Source organism: Sorex fumeus, unplaced genomic scaffold (genome assembly GCF_029834395.1).
Source record: "Sorex fumeus unplaced genomic scaffold, SorFum_2.1 ptg000048l, whole genome shotgun sequence".
Taxonomy (NCBI): domain Eukaryota; kingdom Metazoa; phylum Chordata; class Mammalia; order Eulipotyphla; family Soricidae; genus Sorex; species Sorex fumeus.
Genome location: NW_026606105.1, coordinates 3,417,965 through 3,444,078, shown reverse-complemented (window position 1 = coordinate 3,444,078; position 26,114 = coordinate 3,417,965). Strand labels below are relative to the sequence as shown.

The window sequence follows — 26,114 nt, the reverse complement described above, 5'->3', positions numbered from 1 at the left end:
CCTGTCTGCACTTTATCTGCCAAAGTGGTAACTCCGGACAGTGATTGGAACCTGTCTCAACTGTGGAAACATAAGCACCTGGCCCAGGTCCTGAGCCAGAAGTCCATTGCTGTTTAAAGACAAACATTGTCCTGGTTTTTCAAGAGCTTTACTTCCAGGCTTCGTTTATTCAAAGGCAGGATATTGTTTTTTTTGCTTGAGAGACAGAACTGAATAAAGAGGCTGATCCTCAAGCAACACTGAAAACCCCATTGTGATTTTTAAATTCATAAAGCATTGTACCACAGTCTTTTCAGGGTCTGGCAGACCAAGCACAGGACGGAAGAGAATTCATTATACCGCATCTGTAAAGGCCAGTTTAAGGTGAAGCCTTGTTTTAAAATGAGTGAATTGAAAAATGAGTGAGTTAGGTATAGAACAGTGGTGGTCGATATTTCTCTCTCCCTCCCTTCCTCCCTCTCTGCCTCCCTCTCTCTCTTTTTCATTCATTTCCTCCCTCCTATTCATTGCTAGGTTCTTTTCAAATCAAAGGACTTTTCAAAGGACTACCATCGAATCTTCACAATAATCCTACAAAATAGATCCCATTTTTGAGATGAGAAAGGGCAAGAATTTGCCTGGAATCACACAGCTAGCCACGAAGAAGCCCACACTTGCTACTCCAGAGCTCGGCCTAGGTATGGCCCTTCCTAGCAGCTCCTGGAGAAAACGCCTCACATCACCGGGGTACTGGCTGGTGCTCCTGGCACATTCGGGTCTGCGCTGGGTTCTAAGGGAGCCTTGGGGGAGAACTGATCAGAAATACAAGCCCAGAGAGACCCCAGGATGTCAGGAGGAGGGGGCTCCCTTTGTGGACCCAGTCCAGGAGGTGACACTCTCAGAACAAGGCCTGGAAACAGGCAAGGACCGAAATCTGAGAGCAGAGCCATGAGCCTTGCAAGTCCCAAGACCTTGCTTCTGCAAAGCTCCGATTCCACCTCTCTGTGTGCTCTGAGCCTACTTCCTCCAGACAGAACTGGGGGTGCGGATCAGGGGGGATCAGGGGGTTACGGGGCTAATGGGAGCAGAAGACCAGGCTCGTGCTCTGAGTGACAGAGGTGGCGGAGCGAAGGCCCATTCTCTGCCTGCCTCCCGGGACCTCTCTAACCTGCCACCTCGCTGGGCACTCCTTACATCTGTGTGAGGAGTTACAGTTTCATTATATTTTCCTTCCACTCAGGTAGGTAGGCCAGGCTGGTTGCCACTTCCTTCTGGATGGGGCGTTCCGGTCCGTCCTTCATGCCCTACCGAGGTCACCAGTTTCCCCCCACGAGCGGCTCTCCAGCATGGCCACAGCCCCAGAAGCACAAGGACTTAATGCAGAACCCAGCAGCTTGGAGCAGAAAAGTGAATGGACTATGCGTTAATCCAGGCCATCATGTCTGTCCGGAGGGGAAAGGGTGTTGCCCCAGTCGCCCTCTCTTCTCTGGAAAGAAGGATGGCGGCCGCATGGGAGCCTTGTGAACAGCAGGTATGAGCCGGGGGTGTGGGGGCAACTAAAACTAAAACCTCATGGGAAGGGGGGCGTTCTGGTCTGTCCTTCACGCCCTACCGAGGCCACCAGTTGCCCCCCACTAGCGACTTTCCAGCATGGCCACGACTCCAGAGCACAGAAACCAATTTCTGAACTATCTGACTTTCAGTAGAAATACTTCCAGGGTCAATAAGTAAAATAGCAGAAATCCAAAACCAACATTTAATTCTTGAACCCAGCTGTAGAAAGCAAATCACTTCACAATGCTTTTTCAGCATGTCTGATTTGGGGGGGGGGGGTTAAACTCTAAATAATAGTGGTGAATCTTTTATTGAAACAATGAATCTAATCAAAGCAGATAGAGTGTTAACTAGAATTCATCTGCCTCACAGGGACTGGGAGGGGTGGGTGGGTGGGGTTTTATTGGGGTTCTTCATGGTAAAAAATAAGTATTGGTAAAGGGAAATGTGTTTGATATTTGCATGACTGAGACCTAAACCTGAAAGCTTTGTAACCTTTCCCACAGTGATTCAATAAATAAATAAATAAATAAAAATAAAAATAAAAATATTTTGAGAAAAAAAATATTCATATCTAATTGCTTAAAATATTTTGCTTAGTTTTGTTACCAGATTAATAAACATTTTATAAAATGGAGAAACAAAAGAAAAATAAACACATAGACCGATTCTGTGTCATGAGTTCTTCAAAACTTCCCAGACAAGACACAGCAGATTCTTGGTTAAAAAGGAATGGGGGCTTTAGATGAGTCACACGTCTTGCCTTGCTAAGGTAATCAATGGAAAGAACATTATTTTTTAATTATTTTTCTTTTTGGGTCACACTCGGTGATGCACAGGGCTTACTCCAGGCTCATACACTCAGAAATTACTCCTGGCAGTGCTTGGGGGACCATATGGATGTTGGGAATCAAACCCAGGTTGGCCACGTGCAAGGCAAACACCCTACCTGCTGTGCTATTGCTCTAGCCCCATAAAATGTTTTTAAAAATATATAATTTTTTCTGCAGTTTGGGTCTGTTAGTCTGGGGACATAATAGACACATCATTTCTCGTATGTAGAACTGCAGTTGGTGACAGATGAACCCACGATAGGGGATCGCTTGTTGTCTAAGTGTCTGCTCAGTCCAACTTCCCCCACTGGAAATGTGGGCAAGTTCCTTGCAAGCCCCGTATTTATGTGTTTTCTCCGCAACTGGGTGTAGCAGTAGCACTGACTCTCTAGCATGGCTCTGAGCAGAACAAACTAAAAACTGTCCCTGGCAGATTATGGATGATTGGCAAGCTACCGAGAATATTCGATATGCCAGACACAGTAACAACAAAGTCTCCAATGGAGACGTTACTGGGCCCGCTCGAGCAAATCGACGATCAACGGGAGGGCCTTTACCTTTACCTTTACCTTGCTAGACCAACGTTGACATCCTTAAAAGCAAATGTACTCTGGAATATAGATTTTTAGGCTCTTGGCTTTGGGCTGGATTCTAAGAGCACGGGGACTGTTTATTACAGCTTCCCCTTTGTCACAGTTCACTGACCCTTCCCCTGGAGCACATCGAGAATTCAATCAGCGGTTCCTCATGGACATGCCTGCTAGACTTGTCTTATCCAGGACAACTAAACCATGTGGTCGAGAGCAGACAACGCGATTCTGTTTAAAAGGGGCCATTTGTGAGCTTCTGTGTGTGCACCTTGCCCTTATCTGTGGCAGGATGCAGCTTGTGTGGCCTAGTCCCTGCAGGTCCAGGAGATACTGTTTTGTCTCCGTGATGTATTCATCGCTGTTGTGATTTGTGAGTGTCTTTGCTGCGGCTTGACTTTTCCTTGGCGAGGAGAATTATGTAGGATTTCAATCTCCCATTTTCCACGGACATTTTGTGATTTCACTATCATGGTCTTAGCGCCATAAAGACTGGGACAGTTAGTAGGACCCCCTCATGGATTTTCTTTTCCTTCCTTCCTTCCTTCCTTCCTTCCTTCCTTCCTTCCTTCCTTCCTTCCTTCCTTCCCTCCCTCCCTCCTTCCTTCCTCTTTCTTTCTTTCTTTCTTTTTTTCTTTCTTTCTTTCTCTCTTCTTTTCTCTTTCTTTCTTTCTTTCTTTCTGTCTTTCCTCTTCTTATCGTTCTTTCTCTTTTCTCCTTCCTTCCTTCCTTCCTTCCTTCCTTCCTTCCTTCCTTCCTTCCTCTTTCTTTCTTTCTTTCTTTCTTTCTCTCTTCTTTTTCTTTTTTCTTTCTTTCTTTCTTTCTTTCTTTCTTTCTTTCTTTCTTTCTGTCTTTCCTCTTTTTATCGTTCTTTCTCTTTTCTTCTTCCTTCCTTCTTTCTTTCTTTCTTTCTTTCTTTCTTTCTTTCTTTCTTACTTTCTTTCTTTCTTTATGCTTTAATTATCTCCTTCCACCTGTAACCCTCAACCAAAAGAATTGGCTCTCTTCAGATAATTGCACATAAAGGGATAGTGAACAGGTAGCCATCATGGGGGAAGAATTGTCTCACCCCAGCTGACCCTCCCCCATAAGGGTCCTTCTTAGTGAATTGAGATGGAAAATGTTCACCAGTGGACTCCATCCGGGCTGGCTCTACACCTCATCCTCTTGATATGAGGAGCATGACCCATGGAGACAGCACCCTCAGCCGAAGCCCTGGGCTGCTCTCAAGGGGCCAACATCTTTGTCTTCGGTAGTCTGTTGGTGGTGCCCACCTTCAGCCACTCCTCTTGAGAAGGACCCGACATGCTGCTGTGTGTCCTTCCATTCATTATCTCCAGGAATGATCTACGGGGGGCCAGGGGCTCCATGATGTTCTCATGCTGGGCTTCCTATTTTCCTTAGCTTTATGGCTTCAGAAGTTAGCTTATCTCGGAGCTTCATTTCTCATCTATGGGTTGAATCCCAGTACCTGCTCCAGAAGTCTGTGGTAAAGATTCCAGGACACAGTTAAAGAAACTCCCTCACACAGTGTCTGGTTCATCTGGACATGTATGTATGTGTTAAGTAACGATGTTGCTTGATTAACAAGTGATTCGCGAATCCCCAACCTGACCACAGATGCTCATGAAAGGAAAGGAAACTTTCTGGAATGGAGAGAAGGGTGTTCCTAAATCAGTTTTTCTGAGAATCCATTCGATCTCCACACAACCAGGGGAGTGGGAGTCAAAAACAAAAGAAAAGTGGTTTTAGATTGAGTAGGAGGGACGGTTAGTGGGTATCTCCTCATGCTAGAGGCAAAGCCTGAATTTAAATCCCACCGAGTCAAAGAACTGGGATGGCCTGGAAGGAGACTGGGCGAGCCCAGAGCGTGGTGGGTTGAGGATAAAGTGACGGTCTTGGTTCACTGTTCTCAGTATCCTAGCGGATCCCCACACCTCTCAGCATTGGGCAGCTGATAGGGATCATATGCAAGGCAGCTAAAGAGATCTATCACCTCCCTTGTGCTAAGAAAAAACAGGATATGGATTCTGTCCAGGTAACTAGGTGACTCTTGTCTTTAGTCGACACAAAAGTACTACAGTCTGCATTTGAAGTTAGTAAGGATCTTGGGCCCTCTCAGACCCCTTCCCCTTTCAGGGAGAAAGTGAGAATCAACTGAATTCAGTAGTGTGGGAGCAGCCAATCTGAGCTGTCAACACCATTCTTTGGTTCCGGTTATGAGCAAGACTCTTTGGGATGGGCGAGAATCCCAATTACTGTTAACAAACATGTCGGCAAATAGCACTGATGTTTATTGGACATTATCACCCAAGTACCCGAAGTGATTCTCTGAGTGAGACATTTTGCAAACTGTCCCCATAAACTGGATAGGAAGGCCATGTGGGACCACGCCGAGGACAAAGAAAACCCATGTGTAGGAGATACCGGGACTGTCATCCCCATGTAATAAGAATATGGACCCAGTGAGAAGTGATTTTTCTAAAGAACCAGAGCTGGTACCGGGCTCGCGGTACACCAGCCTGGCTCTTCTTCTCAGAGATTTCCAACAGGAAGAAATGAAGAGCTTGTTCAGAGAGGCAGAATTGGCTGGAGGAACAGCAAGTCCCTAAGGCATCCGTGTGCTTCAGAGCATCATTGTTAGAAAACAGAAGCGAGTGCCTGTAGACTTCAAGAGGCCACCGCAAAAAATTCACTGCGGGGAGCCGGACTGATAATCCAGTAGGGAGGTCGCTGCCTTTGCATCCGGCCTACCCGGGTTCGATCCCTGGCTTCCCATATGCTCCCCCAAGCACCCCCGGAGTGATTCCTGAGTGCAGAGCTAGGAGTAGTCCCTGAGCACTGCCAAGTATGCTCCCACCACCCATAAAAAAAGAAACAAAATCTCGGAGGTTGAGGAGGAGGAGGAAGAGCAGGAGGAGGAGGAGGAGGAGGAGGAGGAGGAAGAGCAGGAGGAGGAGGAGGAGGAGGAGGAGGAGAAGGAGGAGGAGGAGGAGGAGGAAGTGTCTTGCTGAGAGCTGGAGCAAGAAGAAATAGCATCAAGGGTCATCTTCCTGCGAGGGCTGGTTTCATTTTGTCTCTGGCCCCTGGCTGCCATCCAGAAGACACGCTAGGGTGCAGGGTCCCGGCTCAAGAACAAAAGGCCACGGACGTGGGGCTGCTGCTGGCCACTGCGCTCGCAGCACATCCTGCATGGCCTTTACTCCTCAGCACACACGTAGGTCCTCATGGGGTGGTCCTGCCACGGAGGCAGATGGGCCAGGCTCTTGGCCACATCCGGCTGCATGGGCCAGCCCCAGGTCTCAAAGAAAGGGACCAGGTTCTTCTGCACTTTCTCAGAGAACTTCTTCACCCACAGATTCATCCGGCCGGTGTTGGTGTTGGGGAGGCCTGAGAGGGTCTGGTACTCTGCGAAGAGCTGAGTGAACGGCTCCCACCCAAAGGCCTCCTGGAGCTGGGGAGACAAACAGGAAAGTGAGGAAGGGGATGCAGAAGTTGTGGTAGTGGCTGCAGTGTGCATGCATACGTGTGTGTGTGTGTGTGTGTGTATGTGTCTAGATGGTTTTCACTTCCCTTCCTTCTTTTCCTCCTCCCTCCCTCCTCCCTCCCTCCTTCCTTCTCCTCCACCTTTCTTTCTTTCTTTCTTTCTTTCTTTCTTTCTTTCTTTCTTTCTCTCTCTCTCTCTCTCTCTTTCTTTCTTTCCTTCTTTCTTTCTCAGTTTCTGGGTCTCACCTAGCAATGCTCAGGGCTAAGTCCTAGCTCTCTACTCAAGAATTACCCTTGACAGAGCTCAGTGGACCATATAGGGTGTGGGTATCGAACCTGGGTCTACTGCATGCAAGGCAAGCGCCCTCCTGCTATACTATCACTCCAGCTCCCATCCTTTCTTTCCTTGGGGTGGGGGTGGCGCGCTTGGTCATATGTGGTGGGACTTGAGCACTACTCCCAATGTGGCACTGGGGCTCCCCATGAAGCGGCAGCAACCGATCCCAGGGTCCTCACACATACAAGGCAAGTGCCGACCCCCATTGGCAGGGCTGACTTCGAGTTTCCCCTCCTGCCTTATCACAGCCCTCGGTTCTCCCAGTGAGGTTTTCTCCTGTAACACTTCTCATTTCCTCTGTGCACCATCAGAAAACCGGGGAGCAAACGGAACGGGAGCTCCTTTCCGCACCTTATAGCATTGGCATCCCGAGTCCAGGGAGATGGGATGAGGGGTTTATGCTGGCAGGGCCCATGAAGGGGCTCCTGGTCTCTGGGGTGCTACCGGGTAGAGGATGCCCCCCGCAAGTCTGTGCGGTACCTGCAGGTAGGTCTCCAGAGCTGTCCACATGCTCCAGTTCTCCAGGGGCGCCCCCTTGCCCAGGTGCTCTCTGATCCTCTTGTCTCGTTCCACAGCACTCAGGTCAGGGTGGGCCTGAGCCCGAGGGATGCTCAGCACCGTCTCGTGCACGTAGACTGACCAGAGGTTGCATGTGGCTTCCGTGGTGTGCGGTGGGAACTCCCACCCGTCCTGTTGCTGGTTGTGACCCAGCTCGTGGATGAGCCCCCAGAGGCCCTGGCTACGGATGCTCTCGATACTCAGCAGGTCCTGCACCGACTCCACGTGGCACATGATGGGGTACCCGGAGTGCATCCAGCCTGGGGTGCGGTGGGGAAAGTGGCGGTCAACCTTAATCCCAATTCCGGCTCCCTCTCTGAGACCTTCCACAATCCCAGAATCTCCAAGGAGAGGAGAGAACCATGGTCCCCCACTTGGGGGGGGGGCCCACACCCACATGCCAGGGAGTGGACCCCTGCCCACTCTGCTTCTTCTACTGGTCTCCAGCACTGTCACCTAAGCCCAGCGCTCCTCCCTGTATCACTGGACACAAGTTCTACGGGTTTCTCTTGTGTGCAGGTCTTCCCCGGATGTCCCAGGCTGGGACCTGACTCCCTCCAGGCTAGAAGAACCTCTTGCCTTCTCCCATGACTGCTGTCCTGATTTATATTCTCCCTGTGTTTCACAAGGAGAATGAACCTCCTCTTTTCTTTCTTTTTTTTTTTTGATCACACCCAGTGATGCAGAGGAATTACTCCTGGCTCTACACTCAGGAATTACTCCTGGTGATACTTAGGGGACCTGTTTGGCCGCCTTCGAGGCAAACATCCTACCTGCTATACTGTAGCTCCAGCTGTGAACCTCATCCTTTATTAAGCATAAGGAAACAGGTTTAGGGACAGAGACACAGTACAGTGCTTGCTTTACAGGTGGCCACCCTACGTTTTATACCTGGCATCTCGGGCTGGAGCGATAGCACAGGGGGTAGGGCGTTTGCCTTGCACGCAGCCAACATGGCCCACCTGAGTTCGATTCCTCCACCCCTCTTGGAGAGCCCGGCAAACTACCGAGAGTATCTCATCCACATGGCAAGCTACCCATGATGTATTTGATATGCCAAACACAGTAACAACAAGTCTCACGATGGAGACATTACTGGGCCTGCTCGAGCAAATCGATGAACAATGGGAGGACCATAACCGTGATCCCGTGTGGTTCCCTAAGCCCCACCAGGAGTGATGCTTGACTGCAGAACTAGGAGTAAGCCCTCAGCACCAGCAGGTGTGGTTCAAAAGCCAGAAGGAAAAACAACCACCACCAAGCAAACAGGTCTGGAGGAATTTTCCAGAGTCCTTACACCTCTCTAGATGTTCTCTCCCCCAAAACACTCAACAGAAACCTCTTTACTCCCTTGCCACTGATGCCTGTGATGTGTGCTAGGAAAAAATAGTTCACTGAGAAATTCCAAGAAAATATTAAGGCACCATGATTAACAAATTCATAGTGAGTTTCAGGCACACAATGATCCAGCATTAGGCCTGTCCCAGGGTTCCCGGGATCCCTCCGAGGCCCCAGCCTGTCTCTGTGACAGGCACATTTTGAAGTCTGGTTGCTGTCTTTTGGATTGAGTGCTTGCAAAAAGGTTGGTTTGGTGGCTCAGACTTAAACACATACAATTCCTCCACACCCCTAGCTGTGCCCAAGGCTTCTGCCCCCTCCTGTTACCCCCTGTTTATCTCTTTTTACAGCCCCCCTTCTTTCCCTATCATTCTCATTTCTACATTTTAGGGTCAAGGGTAATCATAGGTAATCTCTGCCACCCCCAACGCTGATATCTCGCATTCTCTCCTCAATATTCGTCCACATACCACAGATAGCCCAGCGGGTAGGGCGTTTGTCTTGCATGAAGCCAACCTGACCAACCCAGGTTCGATTTCTCCGCCACTCTCGGAGAACCCAGCAAGGTAGCGAGAATATTTTGTCTGCATTGCAAAGCCTGGCAAGCTCCCCGTGACGTATTCGATATGCCAAACACAGTAACAGGTGGAATGGAAATGTTACTGGGCCTGCTCGAGCAAATCGATGAACAACGGGAGGACAGTGACAGTGACCACAGACAAGCAACATCACCCGGAAGGAAATATTTCTGTTTCAGCCTCTCCTGGAAGCAATGCCCCTTGCCTCTGAGAACTCCCAAGGCCAACATTCCTTTTGTTTGCTTTTCATAAAAATAATTTTGTAATTAATGAAAGAACTGCGACTAGGTGAGTTTTCGGCATATATTTCAACACCAATCCCACTATCAGTGTCAACTTCCCTCCACCCGTGTTCCCTTACTTCATCCCCCTCCCCCACTCCCACCTGCCCCCTGCTCTCCACTCCCACCACCTTGACAAGCACTTTACAAAGTTCAGTAGCTGCAGCTTGCTCTCATGGTTTCAGTGTTGTAGAGTCTGTGCTCTGGTTGTGGAACTATCCACATCATCAGGTAACCAATGCCCTGACCTGTTTCCTGCCACCCCCTTCCCCCTTTTCATCTTCTTCCTCCCCCATTGATTGCCTCTGTCCTTCCCTAAGCTCTGGGGTCAAGAATGGTCTAGGCATTCCCCCCTTTATGACATTTCGTTTCCTCATCCGGATCAGTGAGAGCCTCCTTGTGTTTGCTCAGGCCACTGATTCTGAGATGTCCCTGCCCATCCCTACCCATGAGCTCACCCGACTCTCCTCACCACGCACATGGAAACACATTGTCATCCCCATCAAGGCTATGTCTCTCCCCTGTCTCCTCCCCCACCACATGGCTTTACTGCCACCTTGACTACCGCACACTGTGAACCTTGGGGCTGGAGCGACAGCACAGTGGGTAGAGAATTTGCCTTGCAGGTGACTGACCCGGGTTTGATCCCTAGCATCCCACATGATCCCTTGAGCACCGCCAGGAGTAATTCCTGAGTGAAGAGCCAGAAGGAACCCCTGTGCATTGCCAGGTGTGACCCAAAAAGCGCACCGTGGGCCTTAAGAGGCAACCCCTCCCACTCTGCCCCAGGCAGCCCCCTGTCCCAGTCACATACCTGCCGAGATCTGCACGTCGGCCACGATCCGCTCGGGGCAGTGGAAAGGGAAGGGCTGGGCAGCCAGCTTGGCGATGGCCAGCATTATCTCGTCCCAGAGGCGCAGCAGGGGCTCAGGGTCCTCCAGGGTCCGGAGGTCCGCAGTGGGCACTGTCAGGATGATGTTGTCCGTGGCCAGCTCCCCCCAGGGGGCCGGGCTGTGCTGGACACTGTGCCGCCACTCCGCCAGGGATGTTTTACCTGGGAACAGTGACCAGAGCGGGGCCGGGGGCCAATAGCACCGGGAGGGAGCCTTGACTGAGCGAGCACCCGCCCTAAGTTATGCCCTGAATTGCACGCCCCCAGCACCCCGGAACCGAGAGCACTGCAGCCCCAGCAATAAACCCACACTACTGCCAGGCAGACTGTTCATGGTGGACAGCGACCTGTGCGCCCTGGGGGAGTCAAGAAACAAGATGGAAAATGTCTCTCTATATCCACAGCTCCCTGGTGGCAGAAAATGCTGGGGGCTGCGAGGGGCGGGCAAACACAGAATGAACAACTATCAACAAGGGTCTCAGGTCTTCCCTCTTTGGTCCCCAAGTCTCCACTGGACACAGGATGCAGGATGCAGGGAGAAGACACTGGACATGAGGCACAGGGGATGGGGCATGGGGTCTCCCATCTCCTGCGGGCCCCACCCCACAGTCCTCCCCATCCTCTCCAGCCGTAGCTCACACAGCCCCTCGGTCCCCACACTCACCCAGCCTGTAGTAGGGAGCAGGCACGGAGCCGGTGATGGTGAGGGACACGGGCCCCAGTTGGCTGCCCTTGGGCACGATGACATAGATCAGACCCCCCCAGAGACAGAACACGGACTCCGTGGCTTGGTCCACGCAGCACTGGTGAGTGACCACCGGGGCCCGGGATAGCTGGTGGGCATCGCTCAGGTCGTCTGTGTGGCAGCCGATGAGAACCTGGAGGGAAAGATCCCGGGGTCCCCCTGTGTGTGGGAGAACAGAGCCCTGCAGGTCTGAGGGGCTGAGGGTGGGAATGTGTGGATGGAGGCTGAGACAAAGTCCAGGCTCCCCCCGTGGGAGCAAGGCCAGGCACCCTCAGAGACCTGAGCGGGGGGCCACGCTGCGGTGAGCCACAGGGGTGCCACAGGGGTGCCCGGAGTAGGGAGTGGGTCCAAGCCAAGGTGAGAGGATGCCTCCCCGTGTGTTTGGGGAGTCCCTGGGCTATCTGGCTGGGGTCCTGCAATTCTCAGGGAAGACGCTAGGGGGCAGGAAAGAGACCCCAGTGAGTAGGAAGTGAACCCCCAGGACAAGGGAGGAGGAAACCGACTTCTGGCCCAATATGGGGGATGACAGGAGGAGGTATGGCTACAGGGACCTGGGGGCAGGTGTGGGTGTGCCCCTGGGTGCCCCTGGGTGCCCCAGCTCCCAGCCAGGAACATCACCGCTCCCTACCCCAAAGGCTTGGGCCTGGCTAGTTCTTAGGAGCCCCGAGACTCAGCTGCTTCCTCCAAGGCAGTTACCCCTTTCATTCAGACGCCGGGATAGAGGTCCCTATTCCCAGGCATACCTGGTTCCCACTGCCAGGCTCTCCAGCACTCAGCCCACAATCCCTTCCAGCCACCAGCCGGACTCCCTGACAGTTAGTTTGAAGTTGAACTGTTTGGGCCACAGTGCACAGACATGTCACCTCTACACTACAGAGGAGCCGAGACCCCTGTTCTCTGCCCATGACTTCCTCTTCTCCTTCCTATCCCTCCTTTCCTTAGCATGTTTTTTTTCCTTTTCTGCAGGGGGGGGGGGGGGGGTCACACCCACTGATGCTCAGGAGCTCCTCCTGGCCACACTCAGGAAGTACTCCTGCCAATGCTTGGGGGACCATATGGGATGCCGGGGATCAAACCGGGTCGGCCGCATGCATGGTAAACAGTCTACCGGCTGTACTATTGCTCCAGTCCCTCCTTGGCATCTTTGTTTCTGCGTTCTTCTGCCTTTGCCCCCTCCCACACCCCACACATGCCACTGGACCTCGCACAGGGCACTGAGAATGGCCAGTGTTAGGCCTCATCACCCACTTCACAGAAAACCTTCCAGCACCCCATCCAGGGGGCCGCGGACCCATCCTATGCTGCCGGGGGCCAGCGAGTGGCTCTGAGCCTGGAGGGGGCTGAGCACGGGGCTGGGGCCTCACCTTCAGCCCAGCAGAACTAGCGGAGTCTGGCAGGGAGAACTCCGCTTTCTTCCCGTTCAGCAGGTAGCGGCCCGTGCTCATCCAGCGTTCCCCTGGGCCTGGAAATTAGCACAGGGAGGCTCAGTCCCTCATCCCCTCTCCCCCCAAACACACCTGCTCCCAACCCCCTTCCCTGTACACTCACTTCTGGCCATCCAAGCTGACCCTCCACCCCAACTTCCTTCTTTGTTTGGTTTTGGGGCCACACCTTGGGATTCAGGCACTTTCTTTCTTTCTTTCTTTCTTTCTTTCTTTCTTTCTTTCTTCCTACCTTCCTTCCTTTCTTTCTTTTCCTGCTTTTTGGGCCACACCCAGCGATGCACAGGGGTTACTTCAGGCTCAGGAATTACTCCTGGCGGTGTTTAGGGGACCATACGGGATGCTGGGAATCAAACCTGGGTGGGCTGCATGCAAGGCAAACATTCTACCCGCTGTGCTATCACTCCAGCTCTGGGTCTCAGGCTTACTCCTGGTTCTGCACTCAGGGGACTCCTCCTGATGGCCTTGGGGTAGCCCCTAGGTCAGATGCTGGACACTGCACCCAGGTGGGCCGTGTGCAAGGCGAGAGGGAGCCCTCCCTGCCGCACCCTCCCTCTGGCCCCTACCCCAACTGCCTGGGGCGTGGGGACACCCCACCCAGGGGGACCCCGTCAGCCCCTCTGCGCGCTGCACACCTGGGTTGCAGGCGTCCACCTTCATGGTGATGCTCCGCTCTGCGGGGTCCGCGTAAGCGCAGCCGCCCAGCCCCGCGGCCAGCTGGGTGCAGTCAGTCCCCGATCGCGCCAGCTCGGTGGCCAGGCTGAGCATGGCAGCCTCCAGGGAGCCAGCGGCCACCGGGTTCTTCTTGCTGACGGCCGGGAGGCCTGCCAGAGGCAAAGTCTTGAGCAGGAGGCGGTGCACGGAGGCGTAGGCGGGGATGCCCCGCGCTGGGATGCTCAGGAAGGCGGCCCCGTCGCTGCCCAGCTTGGCCAGCCTCCTCTGGTCCACGCAGCCGCGGCCCTGTTTCAGCTGCTGCAGAAAGGCCGCCAGGGCCTGGCGGAAGTGGTACCTGAGCATCTCAGGGGTGGCCGCAGGGTAACACTCTGGTTGCAGGGTCCGGGCTGTGATGCTGAGGCCCAAGCCATTGAGGAGGCGGTTTCCCGGGAAACGAGCCAGGGCGGGGCGACCGGGGTTCTGTGAGGCCCACCACCAGGCCTGGCCCCCCAACAGCAGGCCACCGCCCTCGGCCACGAACTCGCGCAAGGGCCCGGCCTCCGCGTCGCTGTAGGCCTCACAGCAGTAGACCTGCAGCTGGTCGGTCAGCTGGGACTCCAGGCTGCACTGCAGGCCACTGCCGTCCAGCAGGGCACACAGGCCCTTCAGGTTGGGGTTCACCCCCACTCGGCCCGCGGGGCCCCCGGCCAGCCAGTGCACGGCATTGAGCAGGAAGGTCCCCAACTTGGGGGCGGAGAGGAGGCTCTCGTGGGCAGCCAGGACCACCCGGCCCTTGCCATAGCGGGCGCCTGCCAGGAAGCAGCCCAGCGAGGGGTCCATGCCCAGGGGGAAGGCCAGCGCCCCATGCACAAGCAGCCTGGACGGCAACTCCCCGGTCTTGATGTCCAGTTCCGAGATCCCTTTCAGGAGCTGCTGCTGGTCCTGCCTCGTGTCCTCCCCACACCTGCAAGGGACACAAGGGACAAAAGGGGTCACAGTCGGTTAGCAAAGAGCCAGGGGTCTCCAGCCTGAGGGCTGAAATTGCGCAGGGCCTGCCTGGTCCATGGTCTTCCCGACCCCAGGGTGAGGTGAAAAGGTGTTGATGCCACTGCCCACACCGGAGTTCAATTCCTCCACCCCTCTCAGAGAGCCCGACAAGCTACTGAGAGTATCTCGCCTGCCTGGAAAAGCTTGGCAAGCTACCCATGAGGAATTCGATGTGCCAAACACAGTAACAAGTCTCACAATGTTACTGGGCCAATCAATGAAGAACAGGAGGACAGTGCAGTGCTACAGTGCCACTGCCCGCAGCACCTACCGGTAATTACGGGGCTCTGTGTGTACCCCAGGAGGCCTTGGATGGATTTGGAAAAAAGAAAACAACCACCACCACCTAAGAGTGAGCTGGCCGGTTTGGCACACCTCAAAACCTACATTCTCCAAAGTTTCAGTCTGGGAATTCCTCTCAGACAGGAATGCCCAAGGGTCTGATTCAATCGATGTCATCTCTCCATCCATCAGTCTTGATGAAGCCTGCCCTGAGTGGTGCCAGGGTCAACCGTGGGGCCTCATACATGCCAAGGATGTGCTAACCTCCTTTGGCTACAGCTCTGGCCCCAACCCCTGTGTCTTTTTATTTTTTATTTATTTCATTTTTAAAAAATGTTTTGGGTTTTTGGGTCACACCCGGCAATGCACAGAGGTTACTCCTGGCTCTGCACTCAGGAATTACTCCTGGCAGTGCTCAGGGGATGATATGGGATGCTAGAAATTGAACCCGGATTGGTCGCGTGCAAGGCAAATGCCCTACCCTAGGTGCTATCGCTCCAACACCCTCTATGTCTTTTTAAATAATACAACATACCACTGGTTTAAATGACATAGCCTTCAACTCTGGAAGTCTTCATTGTACTCATACTAGATTTAAGACGAAATTTATTGATGAGTTCAAGAGAGTGAAGGTTACATGGGTCCCACACCAGCCGGGAGCCAGTAACCAACCACATTCTATAGGTGCCTTCCTTCCTTCCTCCTCTCATTCTTAGGTTGTCTCAGCTGACCTCTGACCCTAACAACTAGTTTTCACTAGACACCGTCTGTTCCCTGGCTTGGTTCCTTTATATACTGTCTCTGAGTGGGATTGGCTGGTATACTTGCCCTTCTCCTACTGACTCATTTCACTCAGCTTGATTCCATCTAATTCCATCCACGCTGCAGTGAGATACTCTGTTTTTCCATGGCTGAGTAATATCTCACTATATAAATATACCACACATTGATCCACTCATTTGCTGTTGGGACACCTGGGTTGTTTCCAGATCATGCCTGTTGGAACACTGCATGGAACACAGGAGTTTGCAGATCTTGTTGACATCCTTAGTTATCATCCTGTTGTGAAAATGCAGTGTATGTCTTTTGGTTTCAACACGGTTTCTTTAGAAGATTGTGTTGTTATCACTCCTACCAGCCAAGGGCCAATAACCCACAAACTTAAAGAACTCAGGCGTTTTGATGTTATCTCTTTGATTTATTTGCTCCTCTTCTGAAAGACGGTCACCCTTTAACGGCTGTGAAGACTAATGTTCAAGGTCTTGAAGGCTGCACTCCCACATCTATGTGGAAGGAGATAATAATTTGAGGTTAATGCTTTCTGCGGGCATGTCTGAACTGTGGTCAGAGGGCAGCAGGAGCCTTGCAGTTGGATTTTACATCCCAGTTACCGCAATGCCTCCGTGCGTTGCACAAACACAGGTGTGCTTCTCCTTGGGGATAAGACATCCCTTGAGGCCCTTCGGCTGATTTTTATTTATTTTTTATTTTTTTATTTTTTGCTTTTTGGGTCACACCCGGCGATGCACAGGGTTTATTCCTGGCTCGTGCACTCAGGAATTACTCCTGGCAGTGATCGGGGGAACATATGGGATGCTAGGAATCGAACCCGGGTCGGCTGCGTGCAAGGCAAACACCCTATCAGCTGTGCTATCACTGCAGCCCCCTTCTGGTGATTTTTAGAGGTGGCCTCTCCCCTAGCCAGATGGGGCAGTTCCTCCCTCCAGGAACTGCAGAGCCTTCCACAGCAATTTGAAAGAACAGAACCTGCTCAGTGAGGAGGTCCAGGAGCTTTTGACCAAGATGGGTTGACAGGACACTTTGAACCCGAGCTGAGTGAAGGGACAGCATTGAGGGCGTTGGCTGCATGTCAGCGCATTCCTGGAGCTGAGAGCTGCCAATGCTGGTCAGCCCCAGCTCAGTTTAGGCAGGAGACATCTGAGACCAGCCCCTCTGTGAGTCTCGTCACGAAGTTGTCTGTTGGGCGATTCATCACAATTCTAGGTCACCCTTTGTCTTGGAATGGGTCTGGATGTTTTCTACTCAGCTCTGTACTCCAGGTGTTTTGATCAGTGTTACTCAGGCACTGGTGCTGCCCACAGAAATTCCTTGTCAGTGCATGAAAAGTCATTGCCTCGGAACACATGATACCCACGCGTGTCCATATAGCAGTATTATCATCACAATCACGATCACGATCATCCTGTTGTTCGTCGATTTCCTCGAGCAGGCACCAGTCTCCTTCTTCCTAGCCCTGAGATTTTAAAAGAGCCATTTCAATGCTCTTTCAGGATTAGGAGAATGAGACCCATCATTGTTACTGGTATTTGCCATATTGAATACGACACAGGAAGTTTGCCAGACTCTGCCGTGCGGGCAGGACACTTTTGGTGGCCTGCCAGGTTCTCCAAAGGAAAAATAAGATAATAAGATATCGGGAGTTGGGTTTTATAGTCTCTGCGTCTTGGCCGTTGATGGGACCAACCTGGCACTGGTGACAGCTGGTGGGTGTGACGCCTACCTACTGGAAGATGGGGGGTCTGGGTGGAGAAGGCCCAGTCCCAATCCGAGTAGGCTTGGAGACCTCAGCCCCGGGCCCCGCATGCCTGGGTTCCCGCCTGGGCTCCTCTGACAGTTCTTTCATGCGTGAGGCCCGTCTGGACGTGTGGAGAGGAGTCCCAGCATGGCCGTGGCTGGCTCCAGAGGTCCTCAGCTGCTGGGGCTCTGCTCGAGGGCCGGCGGGGGAGAAACTCAACCCTTCCCCCTCCAAGGGGCCCTGGTGAGGACAGCCAAGCGTGGGGACAGGAGACTAGTACTATCATATGTTGGTAAATATTATTACAGAGAATGGCTTGGAGTGATTGTACAGCAGGTAGGGGGCTTGCCTTGCACACAGCTCACTGGTTTTGAAATCCAGCATCCTATAGAGTCCCCTGAGCCCCACCAAGAGTGATCCCTGAACACAGAGCCTAGAGAAAGCTCTGAGCACAGCCAGGTGAGGCAGCAAAACAAAACAAAACCAAAACCAAAACCAAAAAAAAAAAAAGAAGGTTTTGTTTCTACTTTAATAGTTTAGAAGTGGTTCTGCAGGTATAAGGTTGGAAGTCACAGATCTAGAGAGGCACTAGAGTGAGCATGTGGGGAGGTGGTAACAGGACATAATCACTGGGGCTTTCCCTGGAGAGTCATGGGGGGAGTTTCCAGCAAGGGACGGTGGCAGTGGAAAGGGGATCCTTGTTTCCAGGGGTCCCTACAGGAGAAGCATCCAGGAGGCTGTTTTGAGTTGAAACTGAATAAGGGGAATAAACTGGTTTTTCAAGTCCTGAGGAAAAACTCAAGGGTTCTTATTTTTCCAAGCGCTTTATAGTCCACCTATATGGACATAGGGCTGGTGCGATAGCACAGCGGGTAGGGCGTTCGCCTTACAAGCGGCCAACATGGCCGACCCGAGTTCGATTCCTCCGCCCCTCTCGGAGAGCCCGGCAAGCTACTGAGAGTATTCGATATGCCAGACACAGTAACAACAAAGTCTCCAATGGAGACGTTACTGGGCCCGCTCGAGCAAATTGATGATCTACGGGAGGGCCTTTACCTTTACCTTTACCTATATGGACATTATTTTCATAAGCTCGGTAGCACTGTAGTCAAGTTGTTCATCGATTTGCTTGAGCAGGCACCAGGAATGTCTCCATTGTGAGACTTGTTGTTATTGTTTTTGGCATATCAAATACGCCACGGTAAGCTTGCCAGGCTTTGCTGTGCGAGCAGGGTACTCTCAGTAGCTTGCCGGGCTCTCTGAGGGGGGCGGAGGAATAGAACCTGGGTTGGCCATGTGGAAGGCAAACGCTTTACTCGCCGTGCTATCACTCTAGCCCATAAGCTCGGTATTATTTATTTATTTATTTATTATTAGTGAAACACTATGAGGTACAGTTATAGACTTATTAAATTTTTGTACTTGGTTTTCAGTTATGCAAGGGGACATGAAGAAATGGAAAAATGTCCCCTGTTCATGGATCGGCAGAATTAACATTGTCAAAATGGCAATACATCCCAAAGCACGGTACAAATTCAATGTGATCCCTATAAGGATATCCATGACATTCTTCAAAGAAATGGAGCAAACACTCCTGAAATTTATATGGAACAATAATCCCCCACGAATTGCAAAAGCAATTCTTGGGAAAAAGTAAATGGGAGGAATCAACCTCCCTAACTTCAAGCTCTACTACAAAGCAGTAATACTTAAAACAGCATGGTACTGGAACAAAGGCAGAGCTGTAGACCAATGGAACAGGGCTGAATATACTGACATCTCCCCCTAAGCATATGATCATCGGTATCATTTAGAACAGAGTTTTATTTCTCAACTTTTGTCTATTAGATCATGATCATTTTCCTATTTCCTGTACGTACCTCTTGAATATGTGACTTTTAATGGTTGAAAAATTGTTCTTCAGTCTAAACTGCGTAATACAACCTAATCACCAAAGCAATGTTGATAAATATGTAGCTTCTTCCCAGTATATCACTTAAGAGTGAAAAATCCTATTAAAATGCCTCTTGCTAAATGTTTGCCTTCGAGCCCATTTTTCCCAATTCCTCGTGTCTGAGTGTCTTCTGGAAGAAGATGCCATAGTGGCCAGGGAGATATGCAAGAAGGACGGATAGTGTAAACCCATCCAGAGAGCATCCTTCAGAGGCTAACTGCCCTTCAGTCATTTCCCAGGAACTGACTCTAAAACAGGTGAATTTAACCATCTTTATCAGGGCACTGTTTCCGTTCTCCCTATGAGCTGTCAATTTCATGACTAGAAATGCAGTACAAACAAGCACACGGGTATTTAGTGCAGTATATATGCAATAGACCACTGAAAATTTTCAAACTATTAGAAATGTACAGTGACTAAAGATGTAACTTAATGAATTATACTGCATCTACACGCTAAAATTTAATAGAATATATTGTATATTATTTATATAATAATATAGTGCTATAGTGAAGGAATAATATCACATTGAAAAGGTGAAGGAAAAAATCGTATAGTATGTCACTTCCCTATGCAAAAAGCAAACTGATATATGTGTATGTCTTTCTATATAAATGAATATTAGAATAAGACATTTTTTGAACAGAGAAAGGAAGAAAATTCATAAAGCAGACAAAAACAGAGGGCAGACTTCTTAATCTTTGATTTTGGATCCACATAATCACTTTATATAATTATGAAATATATTAATTTATGAAAGCAATTCCAACGAAGCAAAAGTGAAACATCCAAATGAACATCATGTTGGTGGTATTGCCACAAAGATAAGTATTATTCTATTATAAGGCAATTTGACTGAAGATATCAAACAAAATATAACACAAGGATAAAGAGCACTGAAGGCATCTTTGATTGTTCTGAGGGTAAACAGTTTCTTGTATTTTACAACCATCTTGTGTGCATTATGAGTAAAAGCAAATGAATCACCGAGCAGTGCACTTTAGAATTGGGACTTTTCATCCTGGGAAGAAAGTAGGCGCAGATGGACGAGCATTGAAATGAAGCACAAGCTTGGAGCAGTGCATCTGTCTGAAGTATCAGTCAAACTCAGGAACCCGAGAGATAGTAAAAGGCCTGGTATGATATATGGTCCTGGCATGTGGCCTGCCAGGTTTGACCCCTGGCACCACATTTGGTCCCTTGATCATCCCGAGGAGTGATTCCTTAGCACAGAACTAGAAGTAAGCCCTGAGCACCACTGGCTCTGGTCCCTAAACCAGATAAATAACAAACTCAGAGCAAACCACTGTATAGCACCGTCTTCCTGTTGTTCATTGATTTGCTTGAGCCAGCACCAGTAGAGTCTCTATTGTGAGACTTGGTGTTACTGTTTTTGGCATATCAAATACTCCACGGGGAGCTTTCCAGGCTCTGCCACAATAAAAATTCGTCGATTGCCTCGAGCAGGCCCCAGTAACGTCTCCTTCATCCTAGCCCTGAGATTATATTCAAGGTTCTTTAAGAGAATGAGACCCATCATTGCTACTGGTATATGGCATATTGGGTACGCCACGGGGAGTTTGCCAGACTCTGCCGTGTGGGCAGGCTACATTCGGTAGCCTGCCAGTTTGTCCAAAGTAAGAATGAGATAATAAGATGTCATAATAAGATGTTGCGCAGTCGTGAATGCGACCGCGCTGTTCTGGGAGGTGGTTTTTATAGTCTCTGGGTCTTGGCCGTTGATGGGATTACACGGCGCCAGGGGGCCAGTTGGTGGGTGTGACCCCCGCCTACTGGAATTTGGAGGCTCTGGGTGGAGGATGCCCGGCCCCAATCTGAGTAGGCTTGGAGATCTCGGCCCTGGAACACGCGTGGCTTTGTCCCTCTGCCAGTACCTTCATGTGTGCGGAGAGTGGTCTGAGCATGGTGGTGGCTGGTCCTGGAGGTCTTCGGCTGCCGGAGCCCTGGTCGGGGTGGGGAGGAAAGCTCAACCCGCTCCCCTCCAAGGGGCCCCGGCGAGGGCAGCCAGGAGCGGGGACAGGAATTACAACGAAAATATTTTTTTAAAACAAAATCCACACTAATTGTGGATACTCATAAGGCCTAGAAACAATACTGAACCTACTCATTCTCGAAGATGGTACCAGGGAGATGGTGGTTTCCAAATGTCATTTCCCTCTAGAAGAGACCAGGGCTCCTTGCAGAAATGACTGGTGCAGGGTCTGGGGCCACAGAACAATGCGACAGACCTTGTTACACTGAAAAGCCTGGATGTCTGCGGGGCTGGCTCTAAAGGTTCTACAGTCAGCAGAGAAGAAAGGCCGCTGGGCGGCTCCACAGCTCCCGGAGAATGCACCAGGTCCCAAAAAGAGCAGAGCTTACGCGGCCACACAACATCTCTGTATATACAAAGTGATCAATGGAAAGTAAATCATCCAACGTTTCTCCCTGAAAATCAGGCTTAACTCTTATACAAACCACAACACCCAATAGGAGAGAGAAAACAAAAGGGAATGCACTGCCAAAAAGGCAGAGTGGATGGGGAGGGTGAGGGTGGGAGGGATACTGCGATCCGTGGTGGTGGGAAATGGGCACTGGTGGAGGGATGGGTATTCAAAATAAATAAGTTAATTAATTAAAAAAAATAAAGGTTCTACAGTCACCCTGCAGAGGCTCTTGGTGACAGGCACGGCTCATCTTAGCACTGACAGAGAGACACGAAATGAAATACTTTCTTTCATGAGCATAATACTTCTTTAAAAAAATTTCATGAGCATCTCTGAGTTTGTCATGAGACTGAAAGAAATTCTTATGTATTGGTGACCTGGGGGTAAACACAAAATAATTCAATATTTTGGAAACGAGGTTTTAAAAAAGGAGGAAGAAATCAAGCTTGGCCTTCTCGAAGTCATCTAAGCCAACAACTGAGGAAGAGGAATTGTGTCTATAGAAGTTCTTTGAAATTCTAAATAGAAGAAACACTAGAATTTCAAAGCTACTGTTTCTCAGCCATGAATGAATCAATGAACTTAGGGCTGGGCAGTGTTCATGGAAGATTGCTAGGCAGACAGGGATGTGGAAGTAAGTCACTGTAAAGCACTCAACAAACAGAAAATCTATCTATCTATCTATCTCTATCTATCTATCTATCTATCTATGTATATGTTGGGCTGGAGCGATAGCACAGTGGGTAGGGCATTTGCCTTGCACGCGGCCAACCCCACTGACCAAGGTTCGATTCCTCTGCCCTTCTCAGAGAGCCCAGCAAGCTACCCAGAGTATCTCGCCTGCACGGCAAAGCCTGGCAAACTACCCGTGACATATTCGATATGTCAAACACAGTCACAAGTTCACAAAGGAGATGTTACTGGGGCTGCTGGAGCAAATTGATGAATAATGGGAGGACAATGACAGTGATGTATATGTTATATATAGTATATAACATATATGTAAAATATACGTATGTGTAAAATATATTTTAAAATATATGTACATATGTACATATATTTTACAATATATGTACCTATGTACGGCAAAGCCTGGCAAACTCCCCGTGACGTATTTGATATGCCAAACACAGTAACAAGTCTCACAATGTTACTGGGCCCGCTAGAGCAAATCGATGAACAATGGGAGGACAGTGACAGTGACAGTGACATATGTACATATATATTAAACCATAAAAATGAATGATGAAGTTAAGAAATTATTAATTTTTTCTTAGGTGTGACAATGGTGCTTGGGTTCTACTTGCAAGAGAGAGGGTCCATATCTTTAGAAGGAAAAAGTGCTACCATTTTTCCAGGGACCACCCATTCTCAGAAACCTCCTCCCGGTCCCTACTCCATGCCTGTTACTCCAACCAATCGCATCTTAGAAACTTTGGAAGGCCCCACACAGACATCAGCTTCAGGCGGTCCCTTAGCTCACTGCCCTGGGCGCCTCTTTCACACATGTCCATCACTCTGGTTTCTTGTTTTAATTCCTTTCAGCTTCTTAAAGGTCAGAGAAGCCTTCCACGCTGGCGGTCATCTCTAACCCCATTTTTCTGTGATGCTGTATGGCTGTGTCTACACTGCTGGATCTGTGACTGTGGGTCTACACCACTGGATTCCCTCTCCCCCAGGCTGCTGGTGGATTCAAATGGAGGAGGTAGAATCCAGACAGCAGGAAAAGAAGGAACTGATATGGTGTCTCTCGATCTGTCCAAGTCCCTGGCACACTGTGTCTTCTGCAAGACTTCAGATGCCGGCAATAACTTTCCACAGGAGCCATCAAGGCCCTGCTGAACCAGCCTCAGAGGCCACAAGCTTCACCCACGCCACCCCCAAGGCCACCTCAGTGTCCCTCCCTCCCACAACCTGCAACTCGGAACTATGGTACCTCTTTCCTCTCTCCTGGGGGCTGGGGGTTCCAGCTCCGGGGTCCCCTGCTTAGGGTTTTTTGTTTGATTCTTGGCTCACACCTGACGATGCTCAGAGGTTACTCTTGACTCTGCGCTCAGCAATAATTCCCGCTCAGGAGGCCATATGGGATGCCGGGGATCAAACCCACACTGGCTTCATGCAAGGTCAGCATCCTACGTGCTGGACTAGCTCTCTAGCCCCCCCCCCCCCCCCCCCCGCTCCGAGTTAAACTCCTGGTGTTTGACTGCTGGTGGGAATGCTGACTGGTTCAGCCCTTTTGGAAAACAGTATGAATGATTCTCAAAAAATTAGAAATTGAGCTCCCATTTGACCCAGCAATACCACTCCTGGGAATATATCCCAGAGAGGCAAAAAAAGTATAGTCGAAATGACATCTGCACTTCGATGTTCATTGCTACACTGTTCACAATAGTCAAAATCTGGAAAAAACCCGAGTGCCCAAGAACAGTTGACAGGTTAAAGAAACTTTGGTACATCTATACAATGGAGTACTATGTAGCTGTTAGGAAAGATGAAGTCATGAAATTTACACACAAATGGCACTACATGGAAAGTATCATGCTAAGTGAAATGAATCAGAGAGAGAGGGACAGAAAGATTGTATTCATCTGGGGAATATAAAGTAACAAAATAGGAGATTAACATCCAAGAATAGTCGAGATAAGTACAAGGAGTTTCACTCCATGGCTTGAAGACCAGCCGCACATGCGAGGGGAAAAGGCAGCTCAGAAAGAGAAGGGAACACCAAGTGAAGGGTGTTGTGAGGATCCTCCCAGGATGGGAGAAGCATGCTGAAAGTAGACTATAAGAACAAACATGATTGCCACTCAATGCCTCTTTTGCAAACCTCAGCAACCAAGAGGAGAGAGAGAACAAAAGGGAATACCCTGCCACAGAGGCAGGATGCGATGGGGGGTGGGAGGGATACTGGGATCATAGGTGGTGGAGAATGGGCACTGGTAGAGGGATGGGTACTCAATCATTGTATAACTGAAATCCAAGCACAAAAACCTGTAATGTCTACAACTGTACCTTATGGTGATTCATTGATAAAAATTTAAAAAATAAAATAAAATTGAATTGCCATGAGATTAAGATAGAAATAAATAAATAAATAAATAAAATAAACTCCTGGTGTTTGAAACGCCAGCGTTCAACCTGCATGCATTCCCTCAACTCTGAGCCTTCCCGGAACTCTCTCAGTGAGAGTCCTCTCCTGCCCCCACACCCCTCCAGCTGCTGTTCCTGTTTAGCTGGCCTGACTTTTCCTTGTTAGAACAGGAAACCGTTTGTTTCCTTGACGGCCTAAATATCCCCTGGAATACAAGTGTGGGCACAGTACGACTTGGCCACGTGGAGTCTGGCCTGCGGACCATCTCACACAAACATTCCTGTTTGCCCAAGAGGGCTGGACATCCTCTCTCCATGTCCCCGGCATGAGACATGAGGCGCAGGCTGGTGACTGAGCTCGTTTCTAGCCTGACTGCTACTTGGGGCCTGCGGCAGAGCAGGGAGGATGCAGTGCCTCCTGGAACCCGGTGAATCCCAAACGGCCTGATTTTGATGCGAGGTGGGTCTTAAAAACACATGTTAGAACTGCAGGGTTTTTATTTTTTTTTGGCCCTTTTTTTGGGTCACACCCAGCGATGCACAGGGGTTATTCCTGGTGGTACTCAGGGGACCATATGGGATGCTGGGAATTGAAACCGGGTCGGCTGCTTGCAAGGCAAACGCCCTGCCCGCTGTGTTATCTCTCCAGCCCCTAGAACTGCAGTTTGGACCAGAGACACAGGACGGGGTCACCTGCCTTGCACACAAAGCCCAGCTTTGATCCCTGTCACCACAGCGGATGCTCTGAGCACGGGCAGGAGTGATTCCTGAGCACAGAGCCAAGAGGGAGCCCGGAACATGGCGAACGGTAGTTCATGAAGCAAAACAAAGAAAGAAACGCCAAGGATGGCAGGTCGCTCAGGAGAGGCACCACCCTCCCTCTGCTGAGCAGACCACAGTCACTCACCTGACATGCAGCGGGATCTTGGGGATATTCTTAGAGACCTTGAACCGGCCCGTGTCCCCGTAGGTGTCGGTGAAGTACACTCCAGCCACGCAAGTCACCTGGTTCCCCGGGAACGCGGACAGCACCTGGTGGGCACCGTGCTGGCTTGCCCAGTACCAGGCCTGGCCCCCGATGAGCAAGCCCCCTCCGCGCTTCACAAACTGCACCAGCTCCTCACTCAGGCCGTCGCTGTAGGCGTCTATGCAGTAAACCCCCAGGGCCGCTCCTGGTTCCGACTCCAGCTGAGCCTGGGTACCAGCACCCTGAAGGATGCTGGTGAGCGCTTCCAGGGACGGGTGGACGCCAACGGGAGCGCCGGGCGTGGGACAGAGCCAGTCCACGGCGTTGCGGAGGAAAGGGGACAGGCTGGCGGCCACCAGGTAGCCCTCGTGGGCCACCACCACCAGGCGTCCACGGCCGTACGTGGAGGCGGCGATGATCACCTGGCCCTTGTCGTTCACCATCACCGGGAAGGCGGCCTCGCCGATGAGCAGCAGCTCGCAGGGGACGGGGTCTTTGGGGACATCCCAGTGGGTTACGCCGTGCAT

At 50.7% G+C, this 26,114-nt stretch overlaps 1 protein-coding gene across 1 annotated transcript; it reads right to left on the bottom strand.

Annotated features, from left to right (window-relative positions):
- Positions 1 to 1,187: 1,187 nt before the first annotated feature.
- On the bottom strand, positions 1,188 to 26,114 carry LOC130032459 (TRPM8 channel-associated factor 2-like). Its single transcript, XM_056124016.1, has 8 exons — positions 25,528 to 26,114; positions 13,246 to 14,228; positions 12,533 to 12,630; positions 11,088 to 11,301; positions 10,346 to 10,585; positions 7,257 to 7,594; positions 6,228 to 6,407; positions 1,188 to 1,250 (listed from the first exon to the last, which is right to left on the bottom strand). The coding sequence occupies exons 1-8, from the start codon at positions 26,112 to 26,114 to the stop codon at positions 1,188 to 1,190; spliced, it is 2,703 nt and encodes a 900-aa protein (XP_055979991.1).